At 40.3% G+C, this 16,120-nt stretch overlaps 2 protein-coding genes across 3 annotated transcripts in view; both read right to left on the reverse strand.

Annotated features, from left to right (window-relative positions):
• The window catches only part of gmpr (guanosine monophosphate reductase), a 6,487-nt gene extending 4,508 nt beyond the window's left edge, over window positions 1–1,979 (reverse strand). Inside the window, exon 1 of one of the 2 annotated variants that reach the window (XM_037693379.1) lies at window positions 1,794–1,979. In XM_037693379.1, coding sequence (XP_037549307.1) covers window positions 1,794–1,880 — 87 coding nt within the window. In that variant the 5' untranslated portion in view covers window positions 1,881–1,979. Of the gene's footprint in view, window positions 1–1,382; window positions 1,394–1,793 lie in introns of those variants that run through there. The other variant, XM_037693380.1, reaches the window with a different exon arrangement.
• An 8,307-nt stretch (window positions 1,980–10,286) lies between these two features.
• mylipa (myosin regulatory light chain interacting protein a) overlaps window positions 10,287–16,120 on the reverse strand; it is a 12,940-nt gene continuing 7,106 nt past the window's right edge. The window contains exons 3-7 of the mRNA XM_037693460.1: window positions 13,970–14,155; window positions 12,950–13,147; window positions 12,694–12,858; window positions 11,785–12,211; window positions 10,287–10,559 (exon numbers count right to left, since the gene is read on the reverse strand). Coding sequence (XP_037549388.1) covers window positions 10,362–10,559; window positions 11,785–12,211; window positions 12,694–12,858; window positions 12,950–13,147; window positions 13,970–14,155 — 1,174 coding nt within the window. The 3' untranslated portion in view covers window positions 10,287–10,361. The remainder of the gene's footprint in view (window positions 10,560–11,784; window positions 12,212–12,693; window positions 12,859–12,949; window positions 13,148–13,969; window positions 14,156–16,120) is intronic.

A 16,120-nucleotide genomic window follows, 5' to 3' on the forward strand; every position in this document is an offset into this window, starting at 1 on the left:
GTACAGTATAGTATAATGTAGTATTGTGTAGTGTAGTGTAGTATAGTGTAGTCTAGTAAAATATGTACAGTACAGTGTAGTGTAGTAAAATATAGTACAGTATATTGTATTGTAGTGTAGTATAGTGTAGTCTAGTAAAATATGTACAGTACAGTGTAGTGTAGTAAAATATAGTACAGTATATTGTATTGTAGTGTAGTATAGTGTAGTGTAGTATAGTTTAGTGTGGTATAGTAAAATATGTACAGTATAGTCTAGTTTAGTAAAATATAGTACAGTATAGTGTAGTGTGGTGTAGTGTAGTGTAGTGTAGTAAGACCATGTAGTCCAGGTGAGCTATAAGACTTTATTAACTATGAAAATTGTTCCATAACGCTCATATTGGAAAAGTTTTTGAGCTATAGTTGAAATCAGGACATAAGCCATTATGCCACAAAGAGGGAAAGTGGTAGTACGAGGAAGTAGGTGCATGCAACGGAGCATATTCATTTTACTGAGGCAGCAAATCATTTTTCAGCATGACATGCTGGCTCATGGTTCTCGCTTTACTCTTTTCTTAAAATAAATAAATAAATGACACATGGACCCGTTTTAGTTTGAAAACCCAATGAGAACTAGGGCGTAAATTTGAGCAATTTGAAACAAAGTCACATTTTATGGCCAGAAATGTAACAGTTTTTGGTCTAATCCTTGAATTTTTCTTTTCAACAAGACAGACAAAAATAACTAAAAGAGGTGGGTGTTATATATGTATATGCAGAAACCTATTTGAATGGTGGAACACCATTCTATCTGAAATATACTCCCTCATGAGGTGTTTTGCCTGACGTCAATGTTTCTGCTGATGGAGGTGGAGAGCGCCGTGTAACACGTCATCATAATCCTGAAAGAAGACCCCTCTCATGAGGGTGGAGAAGTTTGATCAGAGGATATGATGACTCAGAACAACTTGTACTGATCTGCAGTCTCTCTTCTTGAACACCTGCAGAATGACGGATCATCAAATCCCGTCATTGTAAAGTGTTTTCTTTTGGTTTACCACCGTTGTTTTTAATGAATGTTGTGTTACAGTATCCTCATATCTCTCAGGCATGTACTCTGGGCTTGCCTGTAACGCACAGAGTCCTATTTTTAAACTGTTTCTGAGAAGTATCCTGTGCTTCATGTTGCTTGCCAACTCCCACCTAATGTCACTTTCCACTCTCAATCCAGCAAACTACGATCAGGATCACTGATCATTATCAGTTTCAGATCTTTTCACGTACATTAAAGTTGAGGATGTTTTTTTTTTATTCGTAGATTGGTTGTTTTTGTCTTCAAAAGCTGAACTTAAAACCTGCCCCCCCACCCCCACCCCCCTTTAAATATTCCATCAAATTCATCAAAATCGACCTTCTGTGCTCCTGAACGTCTCATATTTTTGCAGTTTTTGTATCATGTGCAGCTTCTCCCTGATCAGTTGAGCTTGTCTGGTGTCACCTTTAAGAAGGTCACTTCACTGTTTCACTGTTACATGAAAGGACATGAATCAAAACTCAGGCAACAAGAGAAAATATGGTGGGCTTAGACACAAATACACGGTTATACTAAACGTGCGCTGCTCTGCTTTTGTCAGACATCATTTAAAAGATTATTGAGTTAATGAATGCCATGCATTTTTTAACTTAAACTTCATGATGATGTCACAGTTCTGTCATGGGTTAATTCTGTTGTACCAGGAGCCCTTTAACAGGAAACTCCTTTGAATAATTCAAACTTTCTAAGAACATTGTTCAAATAGTAAGAAGACCGACCTCTGAACGACTCTTCAGGCTGCTCCTCTTGGGTCTGAACAGGACATCCTTAAAGTCCAGCTTGAGGTCTGAGTCCACCCGAGGCATCTTGGATGAGCAGGATGAGGAGGATGAATGAAAGGAGGAGACTCGCCTGAGGAAGGCTGCAGCAGCTGTGGCGGTCGCTGGTCCCAAACCTCGGCCACCAAACCCGAACCTGCAGGCGGCCAGCGTATTTATATCAGAGAGGAACCCAGCCCAGTTCTGGCCCCCATGACTTTATTTGGGCCTCAGCTCTCTCTCCCACTCCCCGTCCTTTGACTCCCCCTCTCCTGTTCTCTGGGTTTGCCTTGTCTCTCCTCCAGCAGAGTGGCAGGAGCAGCAGTGCCTGTCCCATTTGCTGACGCACACACACACATACACACACACATACACACACCACCCTAAAAACCAGACACGGAAGTACTGCAGTGGCTTTATGTGCTGCAGTGTGAGGAGCACACCTGCTGTCCAGCTGTGGCATTGCTCCACTCGCTGCTGGAGGACATGAATGTAAGAAAAGGAGCCACAGATACAAGATGTGCTTTTCAAAACTAAAGCAGCACAGGGTGTGGACTGAGGATGTTGATCTTATCCACCGTTCCTTCATTTTCAGGTTGCGTTATGCTTCTGTTGTTTTCCAGCTTTTTAAGTAACTTCTTTTGTCCACGCTTCAATCACAAGAAAAAGTTGAGACGCTTTTAAGGTTTTGCAAATCATTTCAGCTCTGCGTTTGATTAAAAGTGAAAGACCATTGTAAATGTTCACACGGAAAATATATGTCATCTTTTTGTTTTCCCGTCAGCTGCTCCCTTTAGGAGTCTTCACAGCGTCTCCTCTGCCTCCAGCACACCTTGTCCCTAACTCTGTCACTCCGAGTCTCCTTCACTACACAAGTGAACCGTCCTCTGGTGCACCGCCTGTTGCTTTGACGGCTGGTTCTTCAACTCCTCCACCTTCGGTACCTCTGCTCACTACATCGTCACTGTTACACCTGTCCTTTTCTGTCACACATATGCTTTCTATTACTGAGTTTCCCTCAGTGGTGTAGTCTACATATTTGTATTGGGTATACTGCGCTTAGAAACCAAAGTACACTGGTTAGTACACTGCAATCGTCAATTTATTTAGAATTTTAAGCATATTGAACATTTCCAAATTTCTCTGATGCTTAAATTTGAATAAATGAACAACAAAGTTTCTACAACAGTTGGCTTTGTATTAAAAACACGTTATAGAATTTATAAAACTGTATCAAAGTAAAACGCTGCATACCGATAGATTGTTACGGAAGAGTTTAACTGCTGTTTAACGTATCAATGACACGGGTCTATGATATGTCACTGGGCCACTGGGCACTTTTATAGATACACTGAATTTTTTAAAGCTTTTCTAGAGTATCATGTAGATTACACCACTGCTTTCCCTCCTCTTCTCTCCAGATCATCTCTTCACCTCTCTAGGCTCTCTTCCACCTGCTCCCTACACTCACTATAGCTCACAATGTCACCTACAAATATCTTAGTCCATGGGGACTCCTGCCTGAGCTTGGTTAGTCAACATTTCAAACACAAAGTAGCTGATCTGAGAACTAAGGCAGGATCCTTGCTGATTTAGATGGATGTTAACAATATTTTTCAAATCAGCTGGTTCAGAGGAAGAGAAGTAGGATTAAGTAAATGTTCCAACATAATTTGGTTGATTGGAACAAGATCACTTGAAACAGGGCATTCATGAGGGACTTTCACAACTCATAATAGAAGAAGCCTAAATATATACACTTTGTGGACAAAGTGCACAAACATCTAAATGTGGTTGAAATAAAAACACGTGATCAGTTCCTGTCTGTATTACTGACTGCATATTAAATCTTTTAAATTGTTGATGTATTTATGAGCAAAAATAGGAAAAAAGAAAGCAGTATTTTTTTATGTATTTGTAGAATGTGCAACGTTTTATTGAGCTCAATTTAAATATGAAAAAAAAAGCACATTCAATCCAACCTCAATAAAAGACAGAGGACTGAGTAAAAGATTAGATTCTTGTCTAAAGATAAAAGTTGATCATAGTTACTGACACTAATAAATCATTTTGTTTTTATTATCAAACAGTTTGGGCAATGCAAATAAAAATGACAAATACTGTGGTGAAATAAATTTTAAAAAATCATTATAAAAAGCATTGCATAAACTCCATTTCAGGATCACAACAAAGACTCTTTCAGATTACCAAGACTATTATTATTCTATTTAAAATATTTACAACTTTTTTTTTTTTTTACTTGAATCATATCCAAAAGAATAAGGTCCTTTTGCTTTTCTGGATATTTTGTATGTAAAAAGAATAAAAGTCAGTAATTCAGGGTTTGACCACTAGATGTCAGCAGAGTTACAGAAACTGCAGCTAAATAAACCCCAGAAGTGTTTCCTGGCAACAAGATGTCTCTTCAGAGTGTCTGCAGGGCTGGAATTACCCAGAGTTTATATTGATGCGAAGAAAAATAAAATCTAATAGGAGGAGAAAGGCCTTTTTACAACTAAACGTGCTACAAATTCACACAAGACACGTGATTAGCTCATATAGATGGATTGGAGACAAGATGATGTTGCAGCTGATGCAGAGGAAGTTTCATTTACTTGTTTTTATTTCATCTCCTGCAGAATAAACAGGAAGTGGTGTCTGATTGGGCTGTTGTCATTTTACAATCAGTCTCTGAAAAGTAACTAGAGGTCATCTAGATCTGGCTCAGTAACATTTAAAACGCGTTCAAATGTAGCAAAGGAAATGCTATTTTAAGTACAGCATTCTGAGACCTTTTGAAACTTTTTTTTTTTTGCATTAGTCTTTCTTAGAAACATGAAATGTAACGCTTTTTCAAGAATGCACTTTCTTTTTTTTTTTGATCTCCATGTGTGATTATCAATCCTGTGCAAAGTTACAATTTTATTAAACCTTGTCTGGAGGATACGCATCAGTTCAGCTGCAGCCGTGCTGCATCTCCACAGTTCTGATAAGATTTGATTAAAGCAGAGTTCTGAGATAAGCCTGTCCTAGAGTTAATAAAGTCGTTGCTCTTTGACCTACTGCGTGTCGCTTTTTACTGTACTGATAAGACCTGCTGAGTAAGATCATCTCTTTAAAACTTTTTTTTCCTTCTGCCAACAGTGTTGATAAGAAAGGAACAGTTCTGCTCCGCTGCATACTGGGTGCGTCATGTGTCAACTTGTTGCAGCCATAGCTGGAGCCTCAGGTGCTTTGCTTGTTCCAGGAAGTGTGTGAAAGTGTAACAGGTACGTGAGACATTTTACTGCTTTTTTTTACTCTCAAACACATAAACAAAAGTTACATCTTTTGAAGTTGGGTTGAATGGTTAATATCTTACCTGCTGTAGATAACGCTTTAAATGACCCCTTTTTGGAGAATTGTTTTATTGTTGGCACATCTTAAAACAACTCCTATCCCAAACATTTCCAGACAAATCTTATTTTGTAGACCTTTACATCATCGTCAGTTTCATCTTACGTGGTTATTTACAAAAAGTTTTAGCGCATATAGTAGCAGTACTAGCTAGCTGTAGCACTTCCTGTGCAACCACATGATTGAATATTATATATTATATATGAGTGTAATGCCACTTTAATTGGTGATATGTGACTTTATCCATGCTGCTGATTTCTTGCATTTAAGCTGCTATATTCATACACATCTGCTCACAACAGACTCATGTTCAGGCTGCTGTTTAATACGCCGTATTATTTTACGTTATTATTGTTTAGCGTATATCTTAGATCCTTGTATACTGTTTCTTTTTATACTTTATATTTCTGCTATCGTTGGATGTAACTGGGACCTTGAGTACACAATTCCGTTCCACCTCATGTACCACATGTGATGTGAATGACAATAAAGCAGCTTGAACCTTGAAACTGGTGAAGAAATAGAAGTTTATATAAATATATTTGGAGATCGGAGTCGTTTTAAAACTCAGACTTGTCAGTCTAGTCAGAATTAAAGTTTATTTCCCCAAAGTGAGGCTGTTCGATGAGCTATCTACAACAGGTAAGATATTAGCTGTTTAAAACTCTTCCACAGAACACCACTTTAAAAGATCTGAACTACATCTTGGATTTTTAGAGGCCAAAGTCTACCGTAAAATAAACCTGTGCTCATTGCAGCTTTTTAAAAATACTTTTTTAAATCACGTGACAAGCAATATCTGAACAGTCTGGAAAGCAAGCAGCCAAAACATTCTTATCTGAACACCATACCTCAACAAAAAAAAGTTTTATAAATCTTTTATTTATTTATTTATTTATTTATTTTTTGCTCGGGTGCGTTCTTTGATATGAAAAACACCAAACTTGAATGCTTTAACTATACAAACATCAGTGACAGCATTTTCCTCTGAATTGTTCATTAAATCTTCATCATCTGCTTCAACTTGTCAAAGATTTGCTCATAAAAATGCATGTTCTTGCTATTAACTACAACCGCACATGGAAATGATATGAGAGAAGACCAACTTGCTGCTTCCTTAAAGCAAAATGCTCTCCCTTTTTTATTTTTTATTTTTACTGTTTCCTAGAGAACCCATGCATGCAGGAGTCAAGACCGTCTCACCAGCTGACAATGTTGAAGAGGAGAACTCGCCCAAAAAAACATCCAAACGGTCCAGAGGACCAGATTGAACTTTTTTGGATCCAAACGAGGTGTTTCCATTTGGCTGCGTGTCGCTGCGATGAGCAGATGGGAAAAGCACATGGTGGTGGGAGGGTGAGGATCTTTGATGTTCTTCTTGGCACAAGTTAAATGATAAGAACTTAAAATTTTTATCAGCTTCTATCATCAGGTGTAGGATGAGGAGTATGCACCGTTCCACTGAGAGAAGGCACAAAAAAAACTTCTGCACCAGGTTTTTCCACAAAGTATAAAATGATAAATCTACAAAACCTTGTGCAAATGTAAATATAAAGTTTGACTCATGCAGCTAATGTCCCTCACTACACAAAATCCTTACATTTAGTTTTGCTCAATTGAACCAAAAGTAAATTTTTATGATTACAAGGTGAAATTCTTGCATGTGCTCAGATTACAACTAAACCAAGTCATGAATTGCAGCTGTCTCTGTAACAAAAGGGACTTTCTGCACAACTGCACATTGATTTACAATCATTATAAGAACAGCTGAGGCACAGATTCTTCGACATAGAGCCGTTCTGAAGGGGTGTGGGTCACCGTTTTATAATTGAATATATTTTCTAACAGGAAAAGTATTCAGAGGTCTGTTTGCGTCATCGCTGCATCCTCCTGTCAGCTAGATCTTCATTAAAGCATCTTCCTGTGTTTCTCCTGCCGTTTTTATTTATGTCCACAATCTCAACAGTTTATAGTTTTGATTTGGAGACACTGAATCTGGCAGAAGCTCTTCCTGCAGCAGTTAGAAAACAGGAACCCACTGAATGTTTTGGCCTTGAATGTCTTTTTTAAAAAAATTTTTACCGTCTGGTTTAAGCAGTGCAAAAAAGCCCAGATGAGCAGAAAACAGACTTCTTAGACAAAAACAACTACTTTAATTTACAATATGGTCAAAGGGCTTGTCTTTCACTGATGTGAACAATGTTCTGTCTAAATGCAGACCACGCTTTGAGCGCTAAAGTTCACAGAAGACGTTATTATCTCACAGTTGAATGCTGTGAAACGGTAGGGAACTAAGCAGACAACTCCCAGATCTGACCGAGTCATTGAAGGCATCGTTCAAATCTGGAGGATAATTTGATTGGAAAGCTGAAAAAGAGGCAGCAGCAGTTAGCTGTAGCACTTCCAGTGCAGCTTGGAGCAGAAATGCATGGTTTATGAAACGGTGTTTTCATGAACTGCCGTGACTGAAGTTGTCTAAAAATAGCACTTTAAGCTTGGGTACACTCAGACTAGCCATTAACTCGTCAATCTGGACAGAATCAAACTGCTTCTCCAAACTGAGGTCATCCAAAGAGCTATCTGCAACAGGTAAGATATTCATTTGCCATGTTTCTACAGATCCCTACTTTAAAAGATCTGAACAACTCCTTGAAGTCATTTTCTTTTACAAGCTGAGATGCTGCGGCACGGTGGATCAGTTGGTAGAGTTGCCACCTCTCAGCAAGAAGGCTGATGGGTCAAATCCTGGCCGGGGGACCTTTCTGGGTGATTAATTGTAATTTTTGTAAAACAAAATAGTTAAAGATTCAAACCTTTTGTGCTCGTTTGTTAATAAACTTCAGGTAACGGACTGGTGCCCAAGTTTAAGAAAGTTTGAATGCAGTTTGGTGCAGTGGTGTAGTCTACATTTTTGTAGTGGGTATAATGTGCTTGGAAACCAAAGTACACCAGTTAGTACAATGCAATCATCAATTTACTTTGCTTTTTAAGTGTATTGAACATTTCCAAATTTCTCTGATGCTTATATTTGAAAAATGTACAAGAAACTTGGCTTTGTATCAAAAACATGTTATATAATTTACAAAACAGTATCAAAGCAAAACATGTTCAAGTACTACGTAGTACAGGATTATACAATAATTCGCTGGATAAGCAAACGTAATAAACAAGCGCTGCATATAGAGGAAGATTGTTACAGAAGCATTTAACTGCTGTTTAACAAATCAATGACATGTGGCTAACGATACGTCATTATTGGGCACTTTTAAGTGTATACTGAAATTCTTGAGCTTTTACTCACGTAGACTACACCACTGGTTTGGTGGAGAGTAAAAAAATTGTCCAATTTATATTTAAATGCTTGAACTAGAAAATAAACTCACCAGGAAACCATTTTGCTGCGTAAAGATTTAAATTTAAATCTGAAAACTTGTCGGTGGATACTTTAGCTACATGCTTGCAGATCGAATTTAACTTTAGTTCTTCTGATAGATCTGCACCAGTGACTACTCAAAGACGACAGCCCTCTCCCTCCCATCAACGTCCTTGGAGTTGGTTTAATGGCACCGATGTCTGAGAGAACAGATAACGAACAAACAGAGGCAGCCTCAGCCAGAAGGTCAGAGAGGGGCTCAGACCAATCAATGGCTTCTATATTTAACTCCAGAACGACTTCCAGGATTTACAGCACAGTCCACTGATGCCTGTCAATTCTAATCAACACAGAGCCTTTTTGTACCACAGGCGGTGGATGTTTGTGCCCACTCGCAGCCTCAAGTGACAAATGACCTTCCAGAGTGTGGTGCACATGTGGCGCTGCAGAGGAGCAGGAAGTGTCCGACTTTTTACAGATCAAGCTCATTCAAGAGATTTTTGAGGGAAATCTGCCTCCTGGAATGAAGGGCAACTAGAGAAACCATCAAATGATCCAAACATTCAGAATTCTAACAGAAAACCCAAAATATGTGATGTTTTTGTAAAAAAAAACAACTTTATTAATACTTTAGTTCAAAGCAGAGTATATAAAAAGTATTTCATTCTATGAGTTACTTTACATAGTGGCATTTGCTTCAGAAAACAGAAACAAACCGCTACTTGTACAAAGTGGAAATAAGCTGTCCCCTGCAGTGACTGAGCTCAAACGTGTCGGCATTAAAGGAGAAAAAAATAATAAATGTTTGCATTAAAACACATTTCTGCTACATTAAATTCATCCAACGTGGAAAACTTCCACAGTAAAGTGGCGACGTCTTTTTGTTTTGTATTAAATAGTCTTTGAATTTAAATAAAACTGAGAATGAAAGCTTGGCAAAAAAAAATAGCAAGTATTGCACTTGTACATCTAGTACCCTTTATAAAAAATATCCAAGAGATTCAACTAGTAAAAACCCAGAGAAAGAAAGTTATCGCTGAATAAGAGGCAGCAGCTGCAGTTATGTGCCAAACCTTAGAGCCTGTTTGTTCGGATGGACATAAATACAAGGTTGAAGCCTTCTATAAGAGGCTAAATGTTTGACAACTCAGTGTTCAAGACCAGCTTTGGAGTTATAGTTTGGGAGTGTCCCTTTGAAGCCTTGGAGACAACAGTTTGACCCCTGTGGACACAAGGGCAAAAACACGTCCTGTATCCGATTAGTATCCAGTGCTCTGCTCAAGAGCAGGACTGCTGAGCCTCTAAATACTCCACTCATTGGCATGGAAAGCACAAAACACGAGAATGAATAAAACACTTAAAAAAAAAAAAAAGTATTCCACTCTATTATAACATACAATTCACAAATCATAATCTTAAAATGTCAAACTTAAAAAAAAATGCCTTCGATCAATATGTGCAGAGCTCTGTTCTATGGTCATTCTAGGAGCAAAGAAGTGATGAAAGCAACGACAAATATAAATTCAAAAGCATAATTCTGGATCAGGTCAACTGATGCAATAATTTAACAACAATATTAAGAGCAACATCTGAAACAAACGAAAGAAAATCCAGCACAGTGGTAGATCTAGAACAAACCAGACGAACTGAACAGAAAGTCAAATCTGAACGAAAAGTCCGAGTGTGTTGATCTTGATTAGGAGTTTCTAGACAAAAAGTATAACGTCAAGTAGCTTCACGGTGTGGAAAGTTGTCCGTCTTTATGTGTGGTAGAGCTTGTGTTCGTAGTCGGAGTTGGAGCAGCTGTGAGGCGAGGCCGGGTCTCTGTGGATGGGTGCGGGGATGCTGCTGCTGCGGAGCTGATGGTTGTCGTTCAGCGTCAGGCTCAGGAGGCTGGTGCAGGTGGGCAGGTAGACGTGCTGCACATGCTCCACGTCCGACCGACACACGGGACACAACTGAGGGAGAGAAGGACGAAAATTGAGGACGACTGTCAGATTTGTTGAATTCTAGAGTAAAACTTAAATCAAGACACTGGGACGATATTAAACCACAGCTTTCACTGGTCTAACTCATCTATAAGATGAGTCGCGTATAGCTGGACTAATGGACACAATTTGCCTGCTGGCTGCTGTAATCCCTTTATACGACACACACACGCACACACACACAGCTTCCACAAAGAAGCAACGTTTAGCTGATTAAGTGTGGGGACAGTCGGGTCATTAGAATTTAAGCTCGGCTTTGGATATTTAAAGGGTCGTAAAAGGATAAGATGATCTAAAGTATAATTAGATTCTATCAGTAAAATGACAGCCTCACAGCACGAGAACGTGTCTCGACTTTAGAGCTGAACGAGCCTGAATTTAAAGCTCTGGGATTCTGAACCAATTGTGTGAATGTTTATGAAGCATTCACACCGTTGTGATCCATTTTTGGTATTGGTGCAACTTTAGCTTTTTGAAACATTTAGCCTTTTCTGTCACTTTTTTCCCCTCATAGAAAATGAAATGCTCATTTTACATCCTCCAGATCCGTTTACAGCCTTTCACTGCTCCCATCACATTTTGTTCTGCTTCAGCTTCTTTGTGCAAATTTAAACTTTTTTTCAGCTACTTTCATCCGTTTTGCTCCTTTCAGGTTCTTTCTGCTAACTACAACACTTTTGTGCTTCCAACTTCTTTCTGCCAATTTCAACTTTTTATGCTCCTTTCAGTTTATTTCTGCAAGTTTCAGCTTTTTCTACCATTTAGCCGTTTTTATGCTAATTTAAGTACTCCCCACTTCATTCTGGTAATTTCAGCTTCTTTTTGCTGTTTTAGCTACTTTTCAGCAGTTTTTTTGTGATAATTGTAGCTTTTTGTTGCCAATTTCAGCTTTTAGAGCTAATTATTTTGGTGCTCATTTCTGCTTATTTAAACCAAATTAAGTAAATATGCGTTCTTTCTGCTTTCTTCAGCTGATTTAGGCTTGTTTTTACATTTTAGCTACATTTCAGCATGTTTTTAGCTAATTTCAGCTGATTTTCAGCAAGTTGTTCAGCCATAAGCATTCACACTGCATTTCACAGGAAATGCAGTTTCTCTAGTTTACTTTCAGTCACTTTCACACATTAGCAGCCATTTCTAGAAATTGACGCCCAGATGAGTATTTATTTTAGCCAAGTGTGCGCGGCGGTCTCACCTGCAGCTGGTTTGCGCAGCTCTGGCAGCACACCATGTGACCGCAGGGGCAGAACGCGGCGTCGATCTCCTCCTCGCAGCACAGCATGCACAACAGAGCCTCTCTGAGCTTCTGCAGCCGCTCCTGCAGGGCCCGGCTCTGCTGGCAGCTGCTGCAGTCCAGCTCCTCCTTGTCCTGCTGGTTGTCTCGATTCGGGGAGTGCAAGGGAGGAGAGCGCTCCCCGCTTTCAGAGCGTTGCACCAAGTCCACGACGCCGGAATTGTAGAGCGCGCGGCGTGCGTGGTCGTACACCTCCTTGGAGGTACGCCTGATGTCGAAGACATACTTTTTGCCCACATTTATGTTTTCGTTGAGGAAAAGGGAAGCCAAGTGGCCCTTAAAGTCTCTGCTGTACTGCATCATCACTGCGTTGGTAACGGTGTCACACCTGGGAATGAAAAACAACATGATTACTGCTCCCATAAACATTTTACCCTGAAAACATCGTATAACAATCATAACATCTGTCAAAAGAAAAGAGGTCGGGGTATGTTTTATATGACGTGTTTAAGGGTTGGAAACAAGTTAATGTGTAAAGAAATCGAAACTATTCTAAAAAGAGCAAACATGTTTTTTATAAGGTTCAGATGAGGTTTTGCACCACGTCCCATATATTAATCTCAAGTATGTGACATTTATAAAGGTTAAAGATTACCAGATCCCTGACAAACATCTGTATAAAATCACACAACTGCTCTGCAGGTCAAAGTGTTCGTTTGCATCGTCTTTACTCAAAACAGTCCAGTGCTCGTCTTGTAGGATTTAATCTTGTGAAACAATTCAGTAAATCCATAACTAGTCTTCACTGTTGGTTCCTTTTCAGGCTGCACACAGATCTAGATTTAAACGCTTCACGTGTTCACCCCTCACCTGTAGAAGGCGTGGGTCTCTGTGATGGCTCGGTACAGACCACTCGCTGCCCGGTTACTGATCAGCTTGAACAAAAGAACCACGCTGTCATTCGTGTCCTTGGTGACCGTCAGATAGACACTTTTCCCCGATTGAGTGGCAATCTGGATGATGGGATAGCTTATTCTAAAAGAAAACAAAACTTGTCATGAAATATTTCTAGACAAGATGTACAGTTTCTAAAACAAACATTTCACTCCTCATTTGTATAACACACCTGTTGACTAAAGTGAAATCCTCCTTGCATATGGCGATCCCCTCGGGGCCGACTCCGATGGCCAGCCTCTGACCATTAGCATCGCGAGCCCAGTGCCACTCCACGCCGTAATGCTCCAGAGAGGAGACCAGCTGCAGCGCCTGGTACTCCACCGAGGCCTGGCTCACACCTTCCAGAGCTTTGTGTCTGCAAATGATACTGCAGGACAAACACAGCCCAAGTTAGCTAAAGCTTAGCGAGCCGTTTGAAATCAATACTTGTGTGAAAGAATGTTGTTAGTTTGTAGATCCTGCAGAAATGACATATCGATCTGCAGGTCGGACTATGAAAACCGTACTGTTGGCTCAATGCAGCACATTTATAAGGAGTTAAATGGGACGTTTCACAGATAAGGCTTGAGGTGTAAGGAATATAACCAGCTCTGTTTGAGAGCAGAGCTGCAGATATGAAAAACACTGCGGTCTAGAAACAGGAAGTAGAAACACTACTGAGGGAAAACAGTACGAGGAATAAGAACAAGGAAGTGGTGTTGACTTATTTTAGAGTAAAATATTCAGTACCGCAAAAGGGTTCCCAGGATTAAAAAAAGAATATTTACCGTCACGTTTGTTTAGGTTTGTTTAGGGAGGAAGCTGTTCGGTTGACAGATCTGGCAGCGAAACTCTAAATGAACGCCATCTAATCTGAAGTCAGCTGCGTTTTGGCTGATCATGGTGTTTGTTTAGTGGCTTTTACACCTTTTTAAATAAAACGATTAAAAAAAAAAAAAAAAAACTTTGGTCCACATGGCTGCCTTTCACCTCAACTTCACAGATTGTTCACTACATGTCTTGAGTTTTTTTGAAATTCTTCCTTTTCTAAATGCAACCTTTGGTTTATCGCCATGATTCAATATTTGTTTTCACTTTTTATCGACAGTGGGCTACTACGTCTTTCACAGAGAGGACCAAAACTTCAGACAAGCTGATAAAATGCCAAACAGCTTCTAAGGCCATGAAGCCTGTAGTCTAATGGTTGTACCTGTTGAGTGTGGAGGTGCTGGGCTCCTCTCCACACAGCTCTGAATACCAGTACTGGGCCGTGTTTTGGTTGTAGTCACCAAACTCTGCCTGCGCCAGGAGAGCACTCAGCTCCTCTGCTTGTTCTGAGCCCATGTGGAGGTGACCGTTGTGGAGGTCCTCCTTCACATGCATGAAGAAGAGGTGTCTGAAAGGACAGGGAAAAGAAGGACATTACTCTTTGCTATTGGTTTGAACAAATAGGAAAAGCGTCTGCATGCACTCGCAGCAGAGGCGAAATCATCACTTTCACCATTTTAGTCACTTCCTCAAAATGTATTTTGTACTTTCTGGCCATTTTTACTAGGAAGCTTTAAAAAGGAACAAGAATATTTAAAACAACATTGAAAATCTCAGTACGTCCTTTGGCAGAAGTGAACCACCAGGCGTGACCTGATCATGTTTAACACATTGCACATTTGTTCACAACAAGGCCGATTACTTCTGCGAGATATATCTCGGAGATTAACGGTGATCAGAGCAACAATTGTTATTGTTCGAGTCGAGTGGTTACAATGAGAACGCAGAGTTCTGGCGTGGTCAAGAAAAACAGCTAGTTGTTCAGGAGAACAGTGGGCCTTTCCATTGTTTTTAACCAGAAGATGTGAGGATTTTTGTTCTTTTACTTCCAGCAGCAGGAGACGATACGTGAATGGAAGCAACACACCGACTGGCTCGATCCTGACGACATGAAAAACACAGGTCTGCAACAACAGGTCCAACACAAGACAGAGTCACTTAAAGACTAATTTTATAATTTCGTCCTGGAACAGCAAACCTGTGTTACAGTCCCCCCACAGTGTCATTTAGATATGATTTTAGGTCTTGCCACCAGATTTTTTTAGTTATTTATTTTTACTTTCCACATCCTGGTGTAGACAGAAAGTGCCTAAAAGAAGGAATCCTCCCCGGGGCTACGGTTCTCTTTGAAGTTTAAATCCAATACAGACATTTTCATTTGTGAAAAATCAGGTCATACTGTGCCTGGAGGATATTCGAAAGAGTTTAGAGGGACATGAAGTGAAGTTTTGACTCGTCGGTTTCGATTTCACGGGGAAGAATGCATCTTGCATCTGACTGATTAAGAAACAATGCAGGCTTGCCTTTTTTCCAGTTATCTATCCTACAGGCTGAACAAGTCCACATATCGTGACAATGCACAGGCAACGTGTATTTCAACGCCTTCAGGAGAGCAACAACACAGACACGCCTCGACCGACCGGCATTCTCTCAGCGCTTCCGAGGAATATCAACAGCATCTGCGAGGCACGCAAACAACATCGGTCTACAGCCGCCCTGGTAAAAACCAGACTGCAACAACGAAGCCCCGTGGTGGACGAGCCTCGGGCATAACAAACAGGCCTTTGATATGGTGTTAAACATCCCATTCCCTCAAACGCACACACAAACAGTGAGCTCTATTGTGTCAGGCCCAGCAGGCGTCATGTGACGGAGCTGCTAGTTAGCTACCTGCCTGACACAAACAATAGGGCCAACCTGACTGGGAGTTTACTCCAGGTCGTTAGTGACGGGTTACTGTCGGGCAATTCGCACGGGTTACTCCAGTTCACTTGGAGATTAGCAAGAGTGGTGGCTATACATCTACATTTAATCTAATCAAACACATAAACTGATCTGTTGGTCTGAACTTGAGATTAATGTGCACATTTAAAGGAACTGAACTTGAGCTGTTCTGTTCATGCTAAATTTTGGAAACAAGCGTCATCAGGGAAAGAATGCATTATAATAAGCTAAACAGCAGGTCAACATGCCCTGGAAGAGACAACTACAGATAACCGATGGCCGTTTCTGCCTGACTTAGACAAAAACGGCGCAGAGGTATTAAATATTCAAGACACTGGAGGCTTCACAAGCAGAAGTTAAAACTCAAGATTTTGTCATCGGGCTGTGTACCGTTACAAAAAACCTCCCTGCACCGCTCATCCATCCATCCATTATCTTTACCCGTTTATTCCATTTTGGGTCACGGGGGTCGCTGGTGCCCATGTCCAGCAATCACTGTGCGAGGGGCGGGGTACACCCTGGACGGGTCGCAAGTCCATCACAGGGCCACATAGAGACAAACGAGACAAACAACCATTCACTCTCTCAC

Source organism: Nematolebias whitei, chromosome 19 (genome assembly GCF_014905685.2).
Source record: "Nematolebias whitei isolate Nwh7 chromosome 19, NemWhi1, whole genome shotgun sequence".
NCBI classification, from domain to species: Eukaryota; Metazoa; Chordata; class Actinopteri; order Cyprinodontiformes; family Rivulidae; genus Nematolebias; species Nematolebias whitei.